General features: G+C 30.2%; 1 protein-coding gene across 1 annotated transcript in view; it reads right to left on the reverse strand.

Moving 5' to 3' along the window:
- The window catches only part of LOC132735451 (GTP-binding protein Di-Ras2-like), a 104501-nt gene extending 87035 nt beyond the window's left edge, over positions 1-17466 (reverse strand). The window contains exon 1 of the mRNA XM_060722395.1: positions 17116-17466. Within this exon, the coding sequence (XP_060578378.1) occupies positions 17116-17202 (87 nt within the window). The 5' untranslated portion in view covers positions 17203-17466. The remainder of the gene's footprint in view (positions 1-17115) is intronic.
- Positions 17467-18714: the final 1248 nt, after the last annotated feature.

The following is an 18714-nucleotide window of genomic DNA, read 5'->3' on the forward strand; positions in this document are numbered from 1 at the left end:
CTGACTGTCAGAAAAATGTATCATGTATTGTATCATATGAACACACTTCCGCCAGCTTTTTCTACGAAATAAAAAGAATTATTTTATTACATTTCCTCTGGAATACTACCCATAAAAACCAAGTAGAATTGGTTAGACAAAGTCGAAAGACAATTAATAACCTCTATTGAGAAACTCTAGGGAAATTTGCATTTTTACTGTTGCTTTAGTCTCATATTTATTGTTGATTTAAGGAAATTAATACAACTAAGGGGAATATTAATCAACGGAAATAAAATCACAGATTAATAAAATTATTTTCTTCTTTTATAATTGCCTGATATCATGTATGTTAATTTGCAGTAGCCTAAAGTGTAAATTATTTACTAGTATTGTGCCGAAATAGCACATTAAAAAACAACAACAACAACATAAAAAAGACGGCACAAATACGCAAAATGTTTGAACGTATTCAGTTTGAGCATTAATTGCTTTTCATTCTAGTAATTATCATGTTACATTGTATATTGTTATTTATCATCACATTATAAAAATGTTAAACTGTTATGGTAAAAGCAGGTAAAGAAATCTCTTAAATCAAAGACTTAAAACGATTTAGACAAACATATGCAGTAAATGATTTTAAAACATGAAAAATAAGGAGTTTTTGTGACATTAAATCAGCTTTGCAAAACGCGTAAATAACAAGATAACATGCTGGTATTTTGATTGTAGTAAATATTGTAGAATTGTAGAACTAACATTTTATGCTTTGAACTTTTAAACCCGTGGTATTGTATGACGCGCGGTGATTCTAGAAGTTAATCACATTACATGTATTGATCCGCACGAGCTAATGTTGTGTAAATTGTAGAGGCTTTCAGCTTAGAACTGATGTCATATAGAAATTAAAAAACGAAGTAATAAAAAATAATAATAATTTCTAAGGTGCTATTTACTACTTATTTACTATCTGATTTGTAATGGTTCTTATTTACTTTAAAATTGTATATGTTGCAAATCCGACGTTAATAATCGGTTCTCTTTTGTATTTCTTGTAAGTCATTATATGTTTTCTATACCTGTTGTTACTATGTAATTCTTATACGACCAAATTTAACAAACTTCAAAACTGGAACTTGTTATTTAATTACAGAAATGTTATCCGTGTTGAACTAGATTCTACATATGTAAGATTATGATAGTTTTGTAAATGACATTTGAAAGGTTTGTCTATTTGTTCTCCATATTTAATGTAATTTAATAGTGAGCAAAATAATTTTAATACTGTTTTAAATCACAGTAAGCTATGAAATAAGGACAGACAGAATCATCATTAAAACAATTAAAGAAAGTAACATAAGATCAACCAAAAGCACTAAATTACAAAAACTCATTTTATTACACCACAAAGTCGGTTATATGTTATTAAAGTAATGGTGCCTATAAATAAGTTCTCGTCATTTACAATAATGACATGTAATAAGTAAGTTTAAGATTTTAAGTTTTTTCTAGGTTTCCACTTTTCATCATTATAACAGAGGCTTGTGAAATCTAACAACATTTCGACTTGAATGTTTTTGTCTAGACTAATACCGTTACTTAAGACTCGTGTAAAATGTAAGACATTGTAAAACAAGACAAACAGTTCAGTGAACTAGTTTTGGCTGACACAATACGTTATTTCTTTTATAATATTTATTTTAAACAACAAAAAAGTGATTATCGAGAACTAATAGTTGCACTGTTAATCAATTAATCCTTTGAAAGCCATGTATTGACTAACTCCGGATAATTATGGAATTCAGGAATATCTCTTGGTTTTCCAGCTTCTCCGAGGATATAAACAAACCTTTACTGTTACAGCTTAGAAAATAAATGCAACAAATTGAGTAATCTATTTTGAACAGTAGTTCATCAATAAACTATATCGGCAAAAGTTTGTTTATACCAGGGGATCAGCCACATTTGTCGAGTTTTGTTAAGATCTACTCAACAAGTCATCTTGCCCTTGTGATAAAGTTGATAGAACACATTTACTTCATGTTCGTTAAGTTAATTGTTATGAGAAATATTATGTTTAACATAGACGTAATGAAAATAGTATAATCTTATCACAGGGACTTCACTCTTGTTTTAAATTCCCTTTAGTGCTATACCACTATGGAAGTAGACAATACAATGACTTTAGATAATTGACAAAATAATATGTGAACACTCATAATCTTTCCATTTCTGCATCAGATATATTTCTATTAATATATTCATCAGATAAAGTTATACTTTTAAATATTACGAGTTCATGCACTGATCTTCTGGCCCATTGCATTCCATTAATGTTTCAACTTGACCGACTTTCATGACATATGCCTTCCCATTATTGTCAGAAGCATCTGTTCAAGTTTAAAATCGATACTGATACGGAAACTAATATTCCAATATGCCATTTAAGCTGTGCTTAGGTGCTCACAAATATTTTTTGCACGACGAGTTCAAATAATGTTTGAGTATATATCACGTTAATTCACTAATCAGATTGCACTAAGCATATGGTATGGGATATTTCTTTGTCATCAAATGGATTGTTCCACTATCGTTCTCCTTGAAGTTACTTCAAAGTTATTATTCAAAAATCAGGAAAGCTAGAAACATTCTTTCTCGTTGAGAAATCATCGTTATCAATGAGAAATTGCTTTTATAAGAACGATATGTAGAAATATCTATTAATTTTTTAATGTGGTTATAAGAAGAGAAATAATCTAACTTCCATTATTCTATAATGTCAATGTTTTGACCAATGTACTAGATGTATCTTATCAGAGGGATTTATTTTCCAGTCACCATATTGTTATACCTTGCTAAAATAATACCAAATAACAAATCTTGATAACAGAGTGAGGAGAAGGAATCGTGAGTATAAGGAATCATATATTCATAAATGTTTCCTCCTATTTTTCATACAGCTGATTACTTTATTCAGAAATTTACTTTCTAAATGTCATTCATTGTTATTGAGTATATTCATTACTGAGAATTTTGACACTTAATATGAATTATTTTGATACAAAGTGTTGCGGATCAGGATAAAATCTGATTTCCTATTAAACAAGCAAATTTGTTGAATTGATATACATTGTCGTATGTCACAATTACTTGTACCTCAGAGTATCTTATGCAACAGACAATTTTTTTTTTCGTAAACTAAATTCTTCCTTAATAAAATCTGTCAATTAATGATGTATCTGAACTGCAATTTAACTATATGCAATCTATCCATCTATAAACTTTCAAGATGATACATCAGAATTAAGTTTGAATAATAACAAAAGAAAATAGATCAAAAATTATCAAAAAGAGAGCTATTGTTGTTAATGAGATCTATCCATTATGACACCCCATATGGTTCATGGGCATTGCGCTCCTCCTTAATGAAATGTATCTATATGCTTTAGGCTTGTAACTAGATTAGCATTAGTTTTATGTCCTAGTTTGACTAGTATTAGTTTTATTTTCCAATTAAACATGTGATGGATAGACAGACAAAACACGGACGGACGGATAGACGGAATAACGCTTAATCTATACCCCTACCGAGGATACCAAGAATCTTACTATAATAAACCAAAAACATATTTGTGTCATATTCTTTAATTATGTTAGATACTTCTAAGAGAATTTTCGACTCCTCAACAAAGAATTATACAATAGCAGATCAATACATCATGTAGTGACGTACTTTACTTAATCTATACAGTAAGAGCCTAATCTGAATAACAAACATTTAGCCTTTTTTAATATTTAAGAGAAATATCAGTTTAAAATTTCAAGACTACTATATAGATAAATTATTATCTTTAGTTTTATTTCTGTCACGTTTAATGACATCAATGCGGTCTTTCAAATCATTGTAGTTTTTATTTACGACATTTAATGGAGTAGCCTCTGGTGTATTTCCAATGTGACTTTCACAATATCTGAAGAAGAAGATAAAACCTAAGTTGTTTCAATATTTTACTGTGATATTATTATTAAAATATGTGTTGGAAATAGTGATATCCAACTCTGAATTATGCATTTATAGTTGACATGAACTTCACTTATAAAGAGCAATACTAACAAATAACAGCAATTGTGTTGCTTTGCTTTAAAGTTATAGCAGACCATTGAAGTGACTATAATCTACCTAGTTAAAATACCCGCTAGATCTTAACCTCAATGTGAAAAACAAAATACAGTTAACTAAGAACAACTTGAAACCAAAATAAAAAATTATTTGGAGGGAATTAAAATTAACACAATCAGCATTGTCAACGCATAGATAAGCACATATACATCATGTAATTTGCAATTTATTTGAAAATACCAAAAACATACGCAACGAATATAAAATCACATATGAATCCTGACTGCTGACTACAGAGATGCAAATCAACAAGTCTTGGAATAACGGAATAACGATACAAACACATTTGCATGACAGTGTGAGAATTCTAAAATCAATATCATCTTAGGTTGCTGGGGCAATACGAGCTGTTCTGTCTATACCTAAAACTATAATAATTAAATGTCCTGTAAACCTTTTTCCATCTCTGATTTCAATGTTTAAAGAATTTCATCGCATATTAACTTGATTCAGTTTATTGATGTCACGTTATTCAAAAAACAATTTGTCGCACTTTTTCACTGTCCCTCATGTATAGATTCAATTAAACCGAGTCTGCAATCTCCGTGTATTTTTGTAATTTAATGCTTCAGAAATATTACTTTTTTTCAGATATTTATGTAACATTAATATAATATTTATGTGCTTATTTCCATATTTTTCTTAATTCTTTAACTTTCATATAAATCAGTGTTACTCGTCGTTTAATCTGATTACAATCATTAAGAATAATAGAAAATGTGTCAAGTCCAGTGAAGTCCAAATAACCGTTTATATACAGCCATATAACGCGACAAGTATCCTTTTAACGAATATAAAATACAGCAAACCTCCTCTTCAGAGGAAAAAAATGGAGTTGTTCATAAAAAACAGCAGCCGTGTATATAAAAGCGATTAGACAATGAAAAGCGCGACGTTGCAAAGGTGCAATATTATATATTTTGTAATAATCGCATAAACATTCTCCCGGACAGGGCATATTTATTATACTGTTTACTTTAACCCACGGGAACATTTACAATATTTGATGATTGTTCACCGACAAGATGTCAAGATCAATGACCCTACGCATATTTCTATAACGTGTAGCATTGATAATTGACATCACGAAACCACATCCCACTCCACCACCAACAAAAACAATAGTCAAATTTTACCACCTCTTTCATTTGAGTAAATCAAAAAATATTGCTAAAAAATATTGCTAAAGCTGATTGATGGAATTTGTACATTTGACAATGAATTTGAATGCGTCCTGGACAATAAATGTTGACAGAGCAAACGTCTAAAAATCTATTATATCTACCTACTGAATTTATGGAAAAAAAACTTAATATTAAAATAAAGGCAACATAAGCAAATGTGTACACATTTTTTAACACTGGTAACCCTGAACTTGACCCCAGTGTTCACTTAATTCACCCAGCTTTACAGGATCACCAAAAAATTATTAAAGATATCAGTCAAAATGTACATGTTGTATAAGCAAAAATGTAGAATATTTGTTTTAGCAATGAAGACCTTGGCGATTGTGAGGCTTCCTCCAGCACCATTCAATGCAAATACGTACCAAATATGAATGTCAGTTGTTGATAATATAGGTTGTATAAGACAAAAAGTGACAAAGTGATAAAAATTTATTTCAAGCACTGATGACATTTAAAGCTGTCTGATATACTTGGTGTCTAATTCATAAAATTTAGATATAATAAGTCAATAATAAGGATGGTATCATCTCATTGGAAAAGATGCTGAGTACAGCAAGCTTAATACACATTCTCTATTCTCTGTCAAAAAATGTATCTGCTGAAAAAGAGTTTGCATCGTTACCTAACTTAAGAAATGGTAAAAATCCATAGTTTTTAAGTAATAAAAAACAAAACCAGTTTTCATTAAACAAATGGGTTGCTTCAGACAACCAGCAAGAATTTGTCATCTCTCATGTTGGCACCGTTATATCTTTAAAACCAATTCTCTAGATATAGTTCTTTAAATTTGTAAAAAAACATAAAGGGTTTTTATTATCTATTTTTTAAATTATAAATAAATGTTATAAAACAAAGCAGACTATGTAAGCAGACTATTGCTTGATCCAATGTTTTACATGGGATGCTATTTAGATAAATGGTTACTGTAACAATGTAGTTACTGACACTGCTATATATTTCGTACTGGTTCAGTCATTAGGCATGTTGCCACCTTCATCACGTTTCGCTTGCTGGAATGTAAAACGTGTCTGTTGTTTAAGACCAAGATGCTAACATCCTATTTTAGTTTGGCTGAATTGCAAGTCAATGTCAACGGTATAATCACTGTACCGTGCCTTGGTTTTTCTGGTTTCTTATTTTTCTGGTCCAGCAAGCAAACAGATGGTGAATGTGCCAGCATGGACACAACGACTATACAAATAAGCACAACAGTAATGTCAATGCCTATTATTGTTACAGTAAGGTTTTATCTTAAAACATAGTGATAATATGAATATATGATACATCCATCTGTTTCCGTATCACAAATTACAATCGGTCTGCCACCCAGAGGAAAATGATCATGTACTATAAAGAGGCTCACGAGAATAGTCTGTCCGATTATTTATGTTCCTTTAAAGTCAATAGATATGGATTATTAGATAGATATGCAAACGAAAATCGACGGTTAAATATATAAAAGAAATGGTCCCCGTAAAGTATCATTTTTCTAAATTATTTTATTGAGCGGAATGATAAATATCATTAAGTGTAACTAGTACGAGAATGTTAGTACAATGTTAGTGTTTTCATGCAAGAATTTTCACAGACCTCTGTTAAAAATTGTGACATAATAAAGATTTTAAAATAAATGTTAGTAATTGCAAAAACAACAAGGTGAGAACTATGTAGCTTGATTTGAAAAAAAGGAACGGTAAGTGTTAGATACTCATTGAACACTTATTGCGATACACAACTTGATATAAAACTGACATTAACATTCGCAGGCATGATGGTGTCATAAGGAAAACAGTCAAGGTAAAATGATAAGCCGATAAGGAAATAACCATTTCTGAGAACACTTTTAATATATAAACTATTTGAATTTATCACGCGCCTTTATTATCTTCTAATGAACAGTCATCATAGCATTACAAAAACTCTTAGTACATCAATGTCACAGTATGCGCAAGTAATTGATAATATGTAAAACGTTTGTTTTTTTCTTCCAAATGTTTCGTATTTATATTTAACAGGTTAGTATCTGACATAGGAATAATGTATGTTACATAAATGTTTAACGTATATATATACATAAATATTAGAAGTTCACTTGGTGGATTGGTCTGCAATATAACAGTTTATGAAAATTGTTCGTGTATCACATTAAATGGGTATTAAATACAAGTTAGGCCTTCTTATATGAAAATTTTATGTGCATCAGAGAGAAATGCATAAAAGTTATATTTTATAACAGTTGACAGTAAATGCCTGATGGCCAACTTTGTAATCCTGTTTTATGCGTAGCGCTTAAGATATTATTGATTTTAGAGCACTCAAACTGTCATGTAAATGTGTTTTGTACTGTTATTTCTTTACTTGTTGAATTACATCTGTTTGTGACTGATAGTTTTATAACGTCTGCTGCCGAAAATGTTGCTTATATCTTATCGAATCGTGCAGTTACAGTACATGTACTTTAGGGACTTCTAATATCCGTGTCACTACGAATTTGTGGCGTGAGCTTTTACTTCTGTTTGTCATCTATATTTATTGACGTCTTAATAAAAATCTGATTAGAACATTGACGTTTAACATGATCGACCTTTTTTCTAGAAATAAACAGGTGTTTGCTAAATTACATGTTTTAATAATGGTATGTAGTTTTGATTGGAAATATAGTTGCGTTATATCAGGGAAAAATATAATCTAGTTCAAAGTTATTTAAATTAGATACTCTTTTATCTATTTTAATTGACGTCATGAAATCTGTCACTGGATGTTTCTGTACAAATTGCATCTTAATTTTTTATTGATCATGTACGTTGGTTTCAATTGAAATATATGATCTGCCGTATCAATGGATTTCGAGCCGTTACATATATTTTACACTACACACCCTGTCTTGATATTCGACTGAGTGCACATCAGTCATTATACGTACAACATTTCTAGCAGTGGTTTAAAGTTGTTGTTTAATAATTTCTTAGTTAGCTCGAGGTCGCATCTTCGAATCCCAGTCAAGGTTGGATTTTTTTCTCTTATGTATTTATATCAAACTGTAACGAGCAAAAGCTATTACAAATATTACAAACAGTGGTTCGTCTTGAATACATGGCTTCTGAAATTTCTAAAAATAAAACTAAATTCGTTTCAAATTCAAAAACCGATATAGTGTTTGGTTTAAAACCGAAACTGTTTCTGACTTGAAAACAAGTCATAAATGATGACTTTCAGAAGAGAGCGGGGTAGAGGGCATGCGTTACGATTAGGTAAATGCTACCCTTAATAACTGCAAGTCCAACCTCCGACGACTGCGTCAGGAAATCAATACTTTGGTACTTAAACTAGTTATTACTTCAATAATTACCTCTTAACCGCCATTTCGAATTCCAGCAAAGTCGTGACTTTTTCTGCATTTGCAATTTTCTGTTACACACTTAATTGTCAGTAAGTTTAAATTTGAATATATATTTCTTTACACTTACAGGTGCAAACTCAAATATTTCCTTAATGTTATGTTGCCGATTCTCAGACTGGATGTTAAGTTTTGCTGATGTGTAGAAATAGCCGTACAATTTATCAGAACATTTTGGTAAATGACTGACTCACTATACTCGGGGGTTTTATCGATTGTATTTTGGAAATGTCAGTGTTGGCACTTATTATACAACCATACACAGTGACAGCCTCCGAATGATATAAATGTCATTGGTAACAAACATTCATTGAACAAACAAGAATTAGATTAAAAGGAATATTACTTTATCACCATATCATCATTTAGTCTTTGCCCTATTTTTTCGCCAATGAAAAGCCCTAAATTAAAAAAAATCTATTTGTCTTTTCCCTAAACTAAAACTGTCTCGTAACCATTTACTCATTTAAAATTGAATTTTATTCTATTATGTTTTTTGAGCAGCAATGATTTTTACATAAATCTTACTTTTTGCATTCTTGACCATATTATTGAACAATTATTCAACAACATTTTCAATTTTGTCGTTTTAGGTGTTTCTTAGAGACTTGTTGTTGCGTGTTTGGTTGTTGGTCCGTTGTTGTTGTTTTTAATGAAAAATCATTTACTCTTCCTTGTATGTCTTCGGATATATTTTTATGACAATGACCTCGCATTTTAATCTCATTCTGGTAGGTTCATGTTAACGACGGTTAACGGTTTCATAGATGTTCTCAGCAATTGATAAATTACAAGTATTATACTATTACAGGTGCGTGCAACATTGAATTGTAATGCGTAAAGAAGTTAATATCTAGTGCGATTGATTATTGATTCTATTAAATTGGTCATTGTTATAGCAGCATACAAGAAAGAAAAGTAAAAGTACAAATATACGCATATAAACAATAATGCTTAAGGGAGTTGAATTTATTCATGCTTTTCAAACAAGTTAATACAATAGATTCATTCAAGATAATAGAATAGCAATCAGTAATGATCACCTGCTCTCAGACAAAACCAGTCGATATTGTTAGTTAAATGAATGCTGGTGGAACATTTTGTAACTCGTTGACCGACTAAAAGCGTTCATTGACCTTAAAATATAGCTATCAGAATTTTATTGTACTGGTATGAGTTATTGCTTTCCACTATTTATAGTTTACTTTAAATAACATCATACGCATTATTGTCTAATAAATACAGTGTCCAAAGGCTACAAAATGTTTAAGTACATTTAGGACGACAAATTTATCCAAAATACATTTGTATGACAGTTTTTGATATGTAAATGATACTATTAAACAAATGTACAACAAACATATATTGTAAAGATCTTAATTAAATAATGTTTTCATCACTAACAATTCTAACATATCAGCATTTATAGTTTTAGATATCAGTGAGGTGAAAAATACTTAATTTATTAAGTAAAGTGTTTTTAAAAAAGGAAACAATGTTTTTTTTTTATCTGAAAAAAAGGAAAGGGAGTAAAGAAGATATATTTACAAATGTTTTCCATTCATAAACGGTTTTTAAAAAATATATTTGTAGAATTATAACTGAACATATGCAATACTAAAAACCTTTCCAAACCCCGATATTTCATATTTATAGTGTAATACTGATGTGTTTTTATTGCTTAAAAAGATCAATCTGTTAATCGTATGGTCAATTCAAATGCTTAATTTTCTTTAAGAGAGGAAATAATGCTTCAATTTTGCTGGTCTACTTTATATTTATGTGCTGTAGTAAAAATTGCACTCTTAAAACATAAATAGCAAGGTGCAAATATTTGTTGATGACAGCGACTATTTCCAAAATACATTTTCAAACTTCGTTCCATTAAACCATTAGCAAATACAAGGATTTTTGTTTTTACTAATATTTATTTTTATCATCCACTATTCAAAAGATTTTAAATTGATGAATACATTAAATGTCTCGCAACACGAAAAATACACCTGAGAATGTTGCAGACTCGATTTGATTAAGCCTATTCATTTACGGCAGTGGTAAATTGAACCTTTCATGCCCCTGTCTATGGCTTAAACAGATTTTAATATATGAAAATGGTGTAATTCAGTGTCAGTTACATCTGTAAAATTGTTCATTGAAACTTTAACACGATACTTTCGTGACATTCCATTACTCCGCTTGCCTTGACCTGATCATGTTGGACAATCGTTTATCTTGACTGGGTTTTTGTCTTCATCGTTATATTCCAAATTGAAAATAAAGATGATGAAATTAACGTCATAGTAACATTTAGTAAGCTTATGTCACCCTTACATGCCATTGCTGCCCCTCCCCCCGCTTTCCTTTCTTTCCCCTACACATTTCATCCCTTTTTACCAACTTTTTATGTCCCTTTTTGCGATAATAACTTTTCTTTGATTCCTCATCTGCTCGTTTTTCTGTCTCTAACAGTAAGGGCCCCCTTCGGGCGTCGTTGCTTTGTGATATTACGGTGGGTTTTGTTCTGTGAAAGTTACGCTCTGTTTTTAAGACAAACCTGTGTTAAGTTAAAAGGCCTTTTAGTGATTAAGGACTCCATTTCTAGACGAAGTTTTTTAGGGACTGTGAATTTGTGGCGGATGATTCTTACATGGGCGTTCAAGTGTATTTCCTCGAGACTGTTTTCTTGTCTTATTCAACTAAGTTTGTTTTGCATTTATAAATATAACCTTCAATGTCCAAAGTACGCATAATACCAATTAATATCGTTTATATATATGAAAGCAGTAACAAAGTAGATGTATATGTTATCCATAGCAATGTAAAGACAAGGATAATTATGCCTAATATCGGAATCATTACTAATAATCCGTCTAGCATACACATAATATATTATTTTTACGTGAAGAGGGTCTTAACAAATTTCATCTATTTGCTGCTTACTTATCATTTATCATGGACAAATGTAAAAGAATCAATACCTCATTTAAAACAGGCTTAAATCAATATCTCCAGTTGTCAATTATAAGGCGTAGTTAATGCTGTCATGATTGGTACCATTGTTTTATTCCTTGCAGACATTGCATATCATTCTTTTGAGATTCATATTAACTTTAAGTTAACTATTCAGCATTTTAGGAACAACAGGGCAGAATGAATTCGAATGGTCAACAAGCGCTGTCATATATACAATAAAATATTAGTTTACTTTTGTTAAGGGTCAGCTAATTCATAAATATTTCTATCCAGTTGATGACTCTAAAAACAACACACAAGCACCAAATACCCAGTAAAATAGCGTTAAGTCATATTGATTACTTATTTCTTTCTTTCTAATTAACTGTTGTTTTTCCCCTTAATATAGTTCTAGAGTTTCCTACCCTTTATCGGCTAATAAAACATACGTTGTGAGTGGGTGTAATGTCTTGATAGACTGACAAGATAAAGCGAATACAGCTTAGTATTTTTGTTATCTCGTTATAGTGTATATTGATAAGTAACTACTGAAGACAAACTGCTGTAATATATTTTCATTTTAAAATGATATTCAAGTCCTTTGGGAAAGCAATAGATTACGTAACGTATTTTATTTTCACTCGAAAAAATATTAACAAACAACCAACTAAAATGAATTGCTTATATTATTCACATGTTTGGAAACTACTGGCTGTTATTTTAAATCCAATATTATGTTCCCGGTATATAGAAGACCTACAAGTTGTTGTTGCCTTTGGAATATTATATCCTAATATAGAGGACATTTGAGATACAGTGTCGTCCTGACAAAGGAAATTCCAGGCGGAATCACAATAATATGATTTTCTAAGTCTTTGATGTGACGAATCTCAGAAATCGATACTTTTCAATTTGTACCATTGAGTGAGTATGGTTAATGTGTATTCCAGTAAGAATAATGATTGATAGACTCGTGGTTCGTTGATATATATTTAATCAGTACAAGGTCTCACAAAAAAGGTTTTAGTAAATTACATTGGCATATACGTCTATCGATTCTATGTGATGGTCTGTATGTGAGTGTTGTTGAGCATTTATGAGTGAAGGTTTTTTTCAGCGCTTAATTAAGCTTCAATCTTTGTATTATTAAAATGGTCATAATTTAATTCTGATTAAATCTTTATTTATCCATTAACACAAAGCTAACTTACATCATTGACATACATATATTCGATGTTTATCTTTGCACGTTTTTAAGTTCAAATATCTTCAAAAGTCAGGTTATATGTGTTTAGAACTACTCTGATATTTTATATTAAAACGTACTTTAGTATTATTTGTATAGTAGAGAAATAAGAAAATGTTCATTATTGGTAACAAAAATATCAACAGCGTGAGCTTCTACAGTAGTGTTACATTTCAATGACCTCTATATGTGCAATAATATCACCAATATTACCCTTACAATGATTTATATTTGATATCCATATAAGAAAAGGTGCGTCAAAATACCTAATATAGTTATTAGCTTTGATAGCGTTTTTGCCAGGTTGTAAACATATCACTTGTCATGTCGTAATTCGATAACAATGGTCATGTAAACAAACGTTTGTTATACACTTTATTTTGCACATCTTTTTTCGTAACAATACGTTTTTATTGTCATGATATTATTGTATACGTAAAATGTGATATTCATGTATTGCTTGTTTATTTTCATGCAGATATGTTAATATAATGTATTGTAGATGATGTACTTTGTACAAATCGTAATAAAATTTCTTTTCTATTCTTTTTCTGTTCTGTTCATAAATGTTTCCAACATCCTTATAGACTAACTCTTTATACAATACAGTAGAATACGATACAGTGTATTCGTTTTAAACATTATACAATTGTCTTAGCACAATGCATTTACATGTACTTTGATGAATGAATATTTCATTGAATATTCAATTTGAAAATTATTCATGAGTTTCATGCGGCATTAATCAGTCACTATAAATAAATATAAAATGTTTGTAATTTCATATTGGAAATCAATTATTTATCATTAAAGGAATATGCTTACGAATAAATCACATATTTGTTATGGTTCTATCAAATTTTATAGCAATTAATGGAAGGTTTCCGTATGAAACACAATATTTAAACAGTGAAGTATCAGATATGTAAACAATCATGCAGCCGTAATAGAATGTCCCATACGATACAAGGATAAGGAAATTATCTAGTATGTCGGTCAAGTTATTGTTTCTTATTTCCTCATTGTAAATTTATCTAATTATTGTTTCATTGTACCTAGATAATTAAATATTGAAATTAAGTAGTATCTTGCTGTTTTCATATATTATGTATTATTTTCGATTGGATTTTCTTACATACAACATTACTGTTAACATAATACTCACCAAGAGACTCAATTTTATCAATTTTTGTACACAAGTTTGTGCTCAAAATGTTCACAAAGTTTAAACGTTGTTAAAAGATGATTATAAACAACATATTTCCGAATAACCCATAAATAGAGAATTCAACATGACCATAAATTAATATTTATGCGCAGGCTGGTCTGGATCCATGCTGGTCGCAAACGCACTATGTTGGTTTTGTCGTGACGCGGCTTAAATTTATTGCGATGTCATACTTTTGTAAGATTTGAAAAAGCTATTGTTTGAGGTTATTGCTCACAGTGGACTTCCCTGATGAAGTTGATCTGTATTCTGATCCCGAATTTACAATAACAAGTATGCTTGTGTTATGTGAATACCAAGTGCAAAAATAATACGATATATGTTATAACACTGTTAAAGGGAGACTGACAAAATCAATATGTTTATACATGAATTTCTTTTGTTAAAATAGTACTATTTATGTTGTGATATATACTCGACAATGTTCAATTAATTTCAGTATCATTAATTATCCACCGAGCCGTTATTGTCGATACGATTGGGTTTCATTCTGTCTAATTTAAAATGTCCCGGCAGAAACAATAATTTCCCTGTTGCGCAATAAAATGTAGTGTGTGTTTCCTATGTTTTATAAAGTATTGTATAAAAACTATTTTGTATGGTTTTCTATAAATTATCATTAAGACTTTTAACTATTGCCCTTTACCAGTGATACTGCAGTATACGATCGCCACTCATTATCGTGTTTACATTAAAATGTTAGCAAATAATACACAACTTTTTTAATAGTATGGAAAGCTATTGTACTCACGAGGACGTCGGGCGTCACACTGTTGTCAAGTTTTAGCGTGCAAGTTCATATCTCAAAAAGAACTGAAGGGAATGGTTTGAAACTTCACATACTTATTTGGAAACATAATAGGGGAACACTGACCAAGGCCATAACTCTAACATGAATTGGACAGAATTATATTGTGGCCGTTTTTAACTTCTACATTATCAGGAATTTTGTTTTACTATCGAGCGCGCTGACGATCGTGCAGTCCAGCAGGCATATATTATCATATGAATATCAGATCCCTTAAAGAATTATTTTTTATAAGAAATATCGTACTTTTATATCAGACATACCGTACATATTTATCAGAAATATCATATTTATATCAGAAATATCGTACATTTTATCAGAGATGTCGTACATTTTTTATCAGAGATATCGTTATTTTTATCAAAAATAACATACATTTTTTTATCAGAAATGTTGATATTTTTATCAGAAATATCATATATATTTTTTCAGAAATGTCGTACATTTATCAGACATGTTTACATCTTTATCAGAAATATCGTTCATTATTTTATTTTTTTGAAATGTAGTACATTTTCATCAGAAAAATCGTACTTTTAGTACATTTTTATCAGAAATGTCGTACATTTAGTACAGAAATGTTGTACATTTTTATCAGAAATATCAGACATTTGTATCAGTATTGTCGTTCATTTTTTTATCAAAATTGTCGTACATTTTTATCATAGATAACATAAATACTTTATTAAAATTCGTACATTCTTTTCAGAAATATTGTACATTTTATCAGAAATGTCGTACATCTCTATCAGTCATAATAATTATAATTGTACTTTTTCAGAAATATCGTACATTTTTCATCAGAAATATCGTTCATTTTAATGCGTTTTAAGTACTGTGATAATTTAACGTTTTATCGATTTAGTTCATACTTGTTTGAATATTAGTAGAAGGAAGATTGGAGACAAGAATGATCTCGTCTGGATCTCAAATACTTATAGTATTCCGGCGTCTTCGAGGTGATAAATGATATCATTTAAAAGACGTATCGTTTTTACTTGTATGTACATTTTAGTGGCCATATTTACAACATTAAAATATAACATTCTCGATCGTAAATGGCTAAATACACTTCATTATATTTTATATGATGGTTAAATTGATTCAAGCATTAATGTAATGTTATACGAGTCTCAAATATACACCATATTAACCATTTTAATTCAACCTCAAGTGCAATTTCCTCCATGTTATTGATCTGTAAATCTTTTCGACTTACAAAGCTTTGTTACTAAAATCATTTTCATTGTCATAAAAAAAATTAGCGAAAAAAGAAGCAATTACAAGATAGTTTCCTATGTTTAGTAAATTTTCTTGCAATATCAAAACACTTAGACATATAGTGAAGGTAATTGTATGAGTGGTGTACGTGGCACTGTACACCAACAAGTAAACTCATTTACTGATATTATGATATTATAAACTCATCAGAAAATAAAGTCTACTTAAATTGTATATAATGTGTTAAGATATAAATAAAAAGACACTGGAAATATTGGTACACATTATCAGTAATTTTCCCTATCTACCTATCAACACATATAGAATATTTGTCTGTATGTACTATTGATATAGCAGGGAAATCAAATACGCTAGTCTTTTTACAAAATTCTTCTTTTCTTTCCGCAAATAATTAAATGTGTGATGCCTTTCTAGCTTTCTTACAACTTTAATTCATCCAAAATACATTTATTACAATTCTAAATGTACATAAAGCAAAGAACCTTCCCGAGTAAAACTTATGCTATCTTCAAAAAGAGAAATGGAATTGTTAATATAAAACAATTTTACTTTCATTAAGCATCTTTATATTATTTATAGTTAAGAATAATGGCTTAAGCAAACTTTATAATATAAAGATGTTTTTCAATTGAAGAGATTATTATGCATTAAAAAATAAAACTAATTTCAACTCTCTTAAACCACTACCACATTGTCAAGACAGTTTTAAAAAGTAATCAAAGATGCAACATTGAAATTTACTGATATTAAGCTGTCTGACAGAATAACATTTATTTTAAGACAAAATACGTGAGTCAACAATTCATGAATTATTCAAACACGACAAAAGCAAATATTGACCAAAACTTTTTACAGTAGAAGAAAGCAAGCTATAATGCTAAGTTTATACATACTTTTTCTCTAGGTTGCCAAACTTCAACATCTACATTCATCCCTGTTGATTTAGAATTAGACCTTACGGCCCGACCCGAAGCCGCCATTTTGTTTTTAACTGTTAAATATCCCTGAATTTATGTTCTGTTCCAAAATTATTTCAATCAAACAATTATCTGATTACCAAATTGTCAGTAACGTTCCAATTTATATGAATATTGGGAAAATGTCGACACCTTCACACAATACGACTTCGTAATTCTACTGAAAGCCATTGGCTGTTGATTCAATGTTTCGGTCGCATGCCACTCTCGTCTGCTACTCTCAGGAAAATCAGACGACAAATTCCTAGTAGAGTTTCCCGCGGCACAATGTCTCTCTATTCATGCTACAATAAAATATTAAAGTGAATCAATTGCTGGGCTCAAAATTGACAGCTAGTCGATACATATTATGATTGGTTATACAGATTATAAGAGAGTTTATTTGCAAAGTATGGTTTGTTCTTTACATTCACTTGCTATTATATTGATCAAAACAAATGAAGTACTTTGAAGCTTTAAAAAGCTTTGATTGATTGTAAACATAGCAAACGAAAAAGTACAATTTTGAGTCTTTGTTAAACAATCAAAGCATAGTGATATGAACGTTATTTATTTGAATTGCATTGATTGCTTCAATATTGCGTAAAAAGTACAGTTATTGTATTTATTTTCAATGTATTATAAATTATTAAAACCGATGTTTTAGAAGTGTTTATGTCCAGAATAAATTGAAAAAAGATATTATAAAGTTTATTGGATGAATTGGATAAAACATACTGTACTGACACTAAAACTTCAAACCTTTGAACTTTTTATTTGTAATTTTGATTTACAAGTTGTAACGATGTTTGCGTAAATTGACATAAAACTGGCTGAACAAATAATTTTTTATCATACATTACACGAAGGTATTCAAATTATTACGTCTGCCAACTTGCAACGTTTACATTGACTTTCATATGTTAACCAGGTAAATACTGCTAGTGTTCACATCTTTAACTTATTGTTGACATAGATATGTACATTTGCTATCTTGGTTGATACAGAATTTATTTTAGTTCGACTGTGTAAGAAGCTATTAGCTTATAAACACACTTTCGAATCCGTTCCTGGAACCAACCAGTACTGAGCAATGAGTGTAAAGTTTCTTGCTTAAGGAAACAACGACTTGCCCCTGTCAGGGTTTGAACCCATGCGGCTAGCGATCATTAGATTACTAGTCCGACGCGTTAACCACTAGGCCATGCCGCCACAAATTTTGCTTTCTTGTTTCTTAATCTTCGTTTCTTTACAAATCAGAATACACTAATGAAATTTAATCATTGTTTAATCACGATGTTCATGTGTAAATGTTGAATTATGCTTCAGTCGGTGCTAAGGGGCGTAGACGTAGAGTGCACTTGCCAGTACCGTGCATAAACAAGCTCTATCAAACCGCGCCATAATATTTTCAATTTTGCCGTTTGAGTGTTCTTAAGGAATTCCATTTTTTCTCTATTTAATTTGAAAGACTTGACGTTAACGATTTTTTTCTGATATGAATGAATAAGGTCACATGACTTTACATTTTAATCT

Source organism: Ruditapes philippinarum, unplaced genomic scaffold (genome assembly GCF_026571515.1).
Source record: "Ruditapes philippinarum isolate M1 unplaced genomic scaffold, ASM2657151v2 ctg808_1_1_1_1, whole genome shotgun sequence".
In the NCBI taxonomy this organism is placed as follows: domain Eukaryota; kingdom Metazoa; phylum Mollusca; class Bivalvia; order Venerida; family Veneridae; genus Ruditapes; species Ruditapes philippinarum.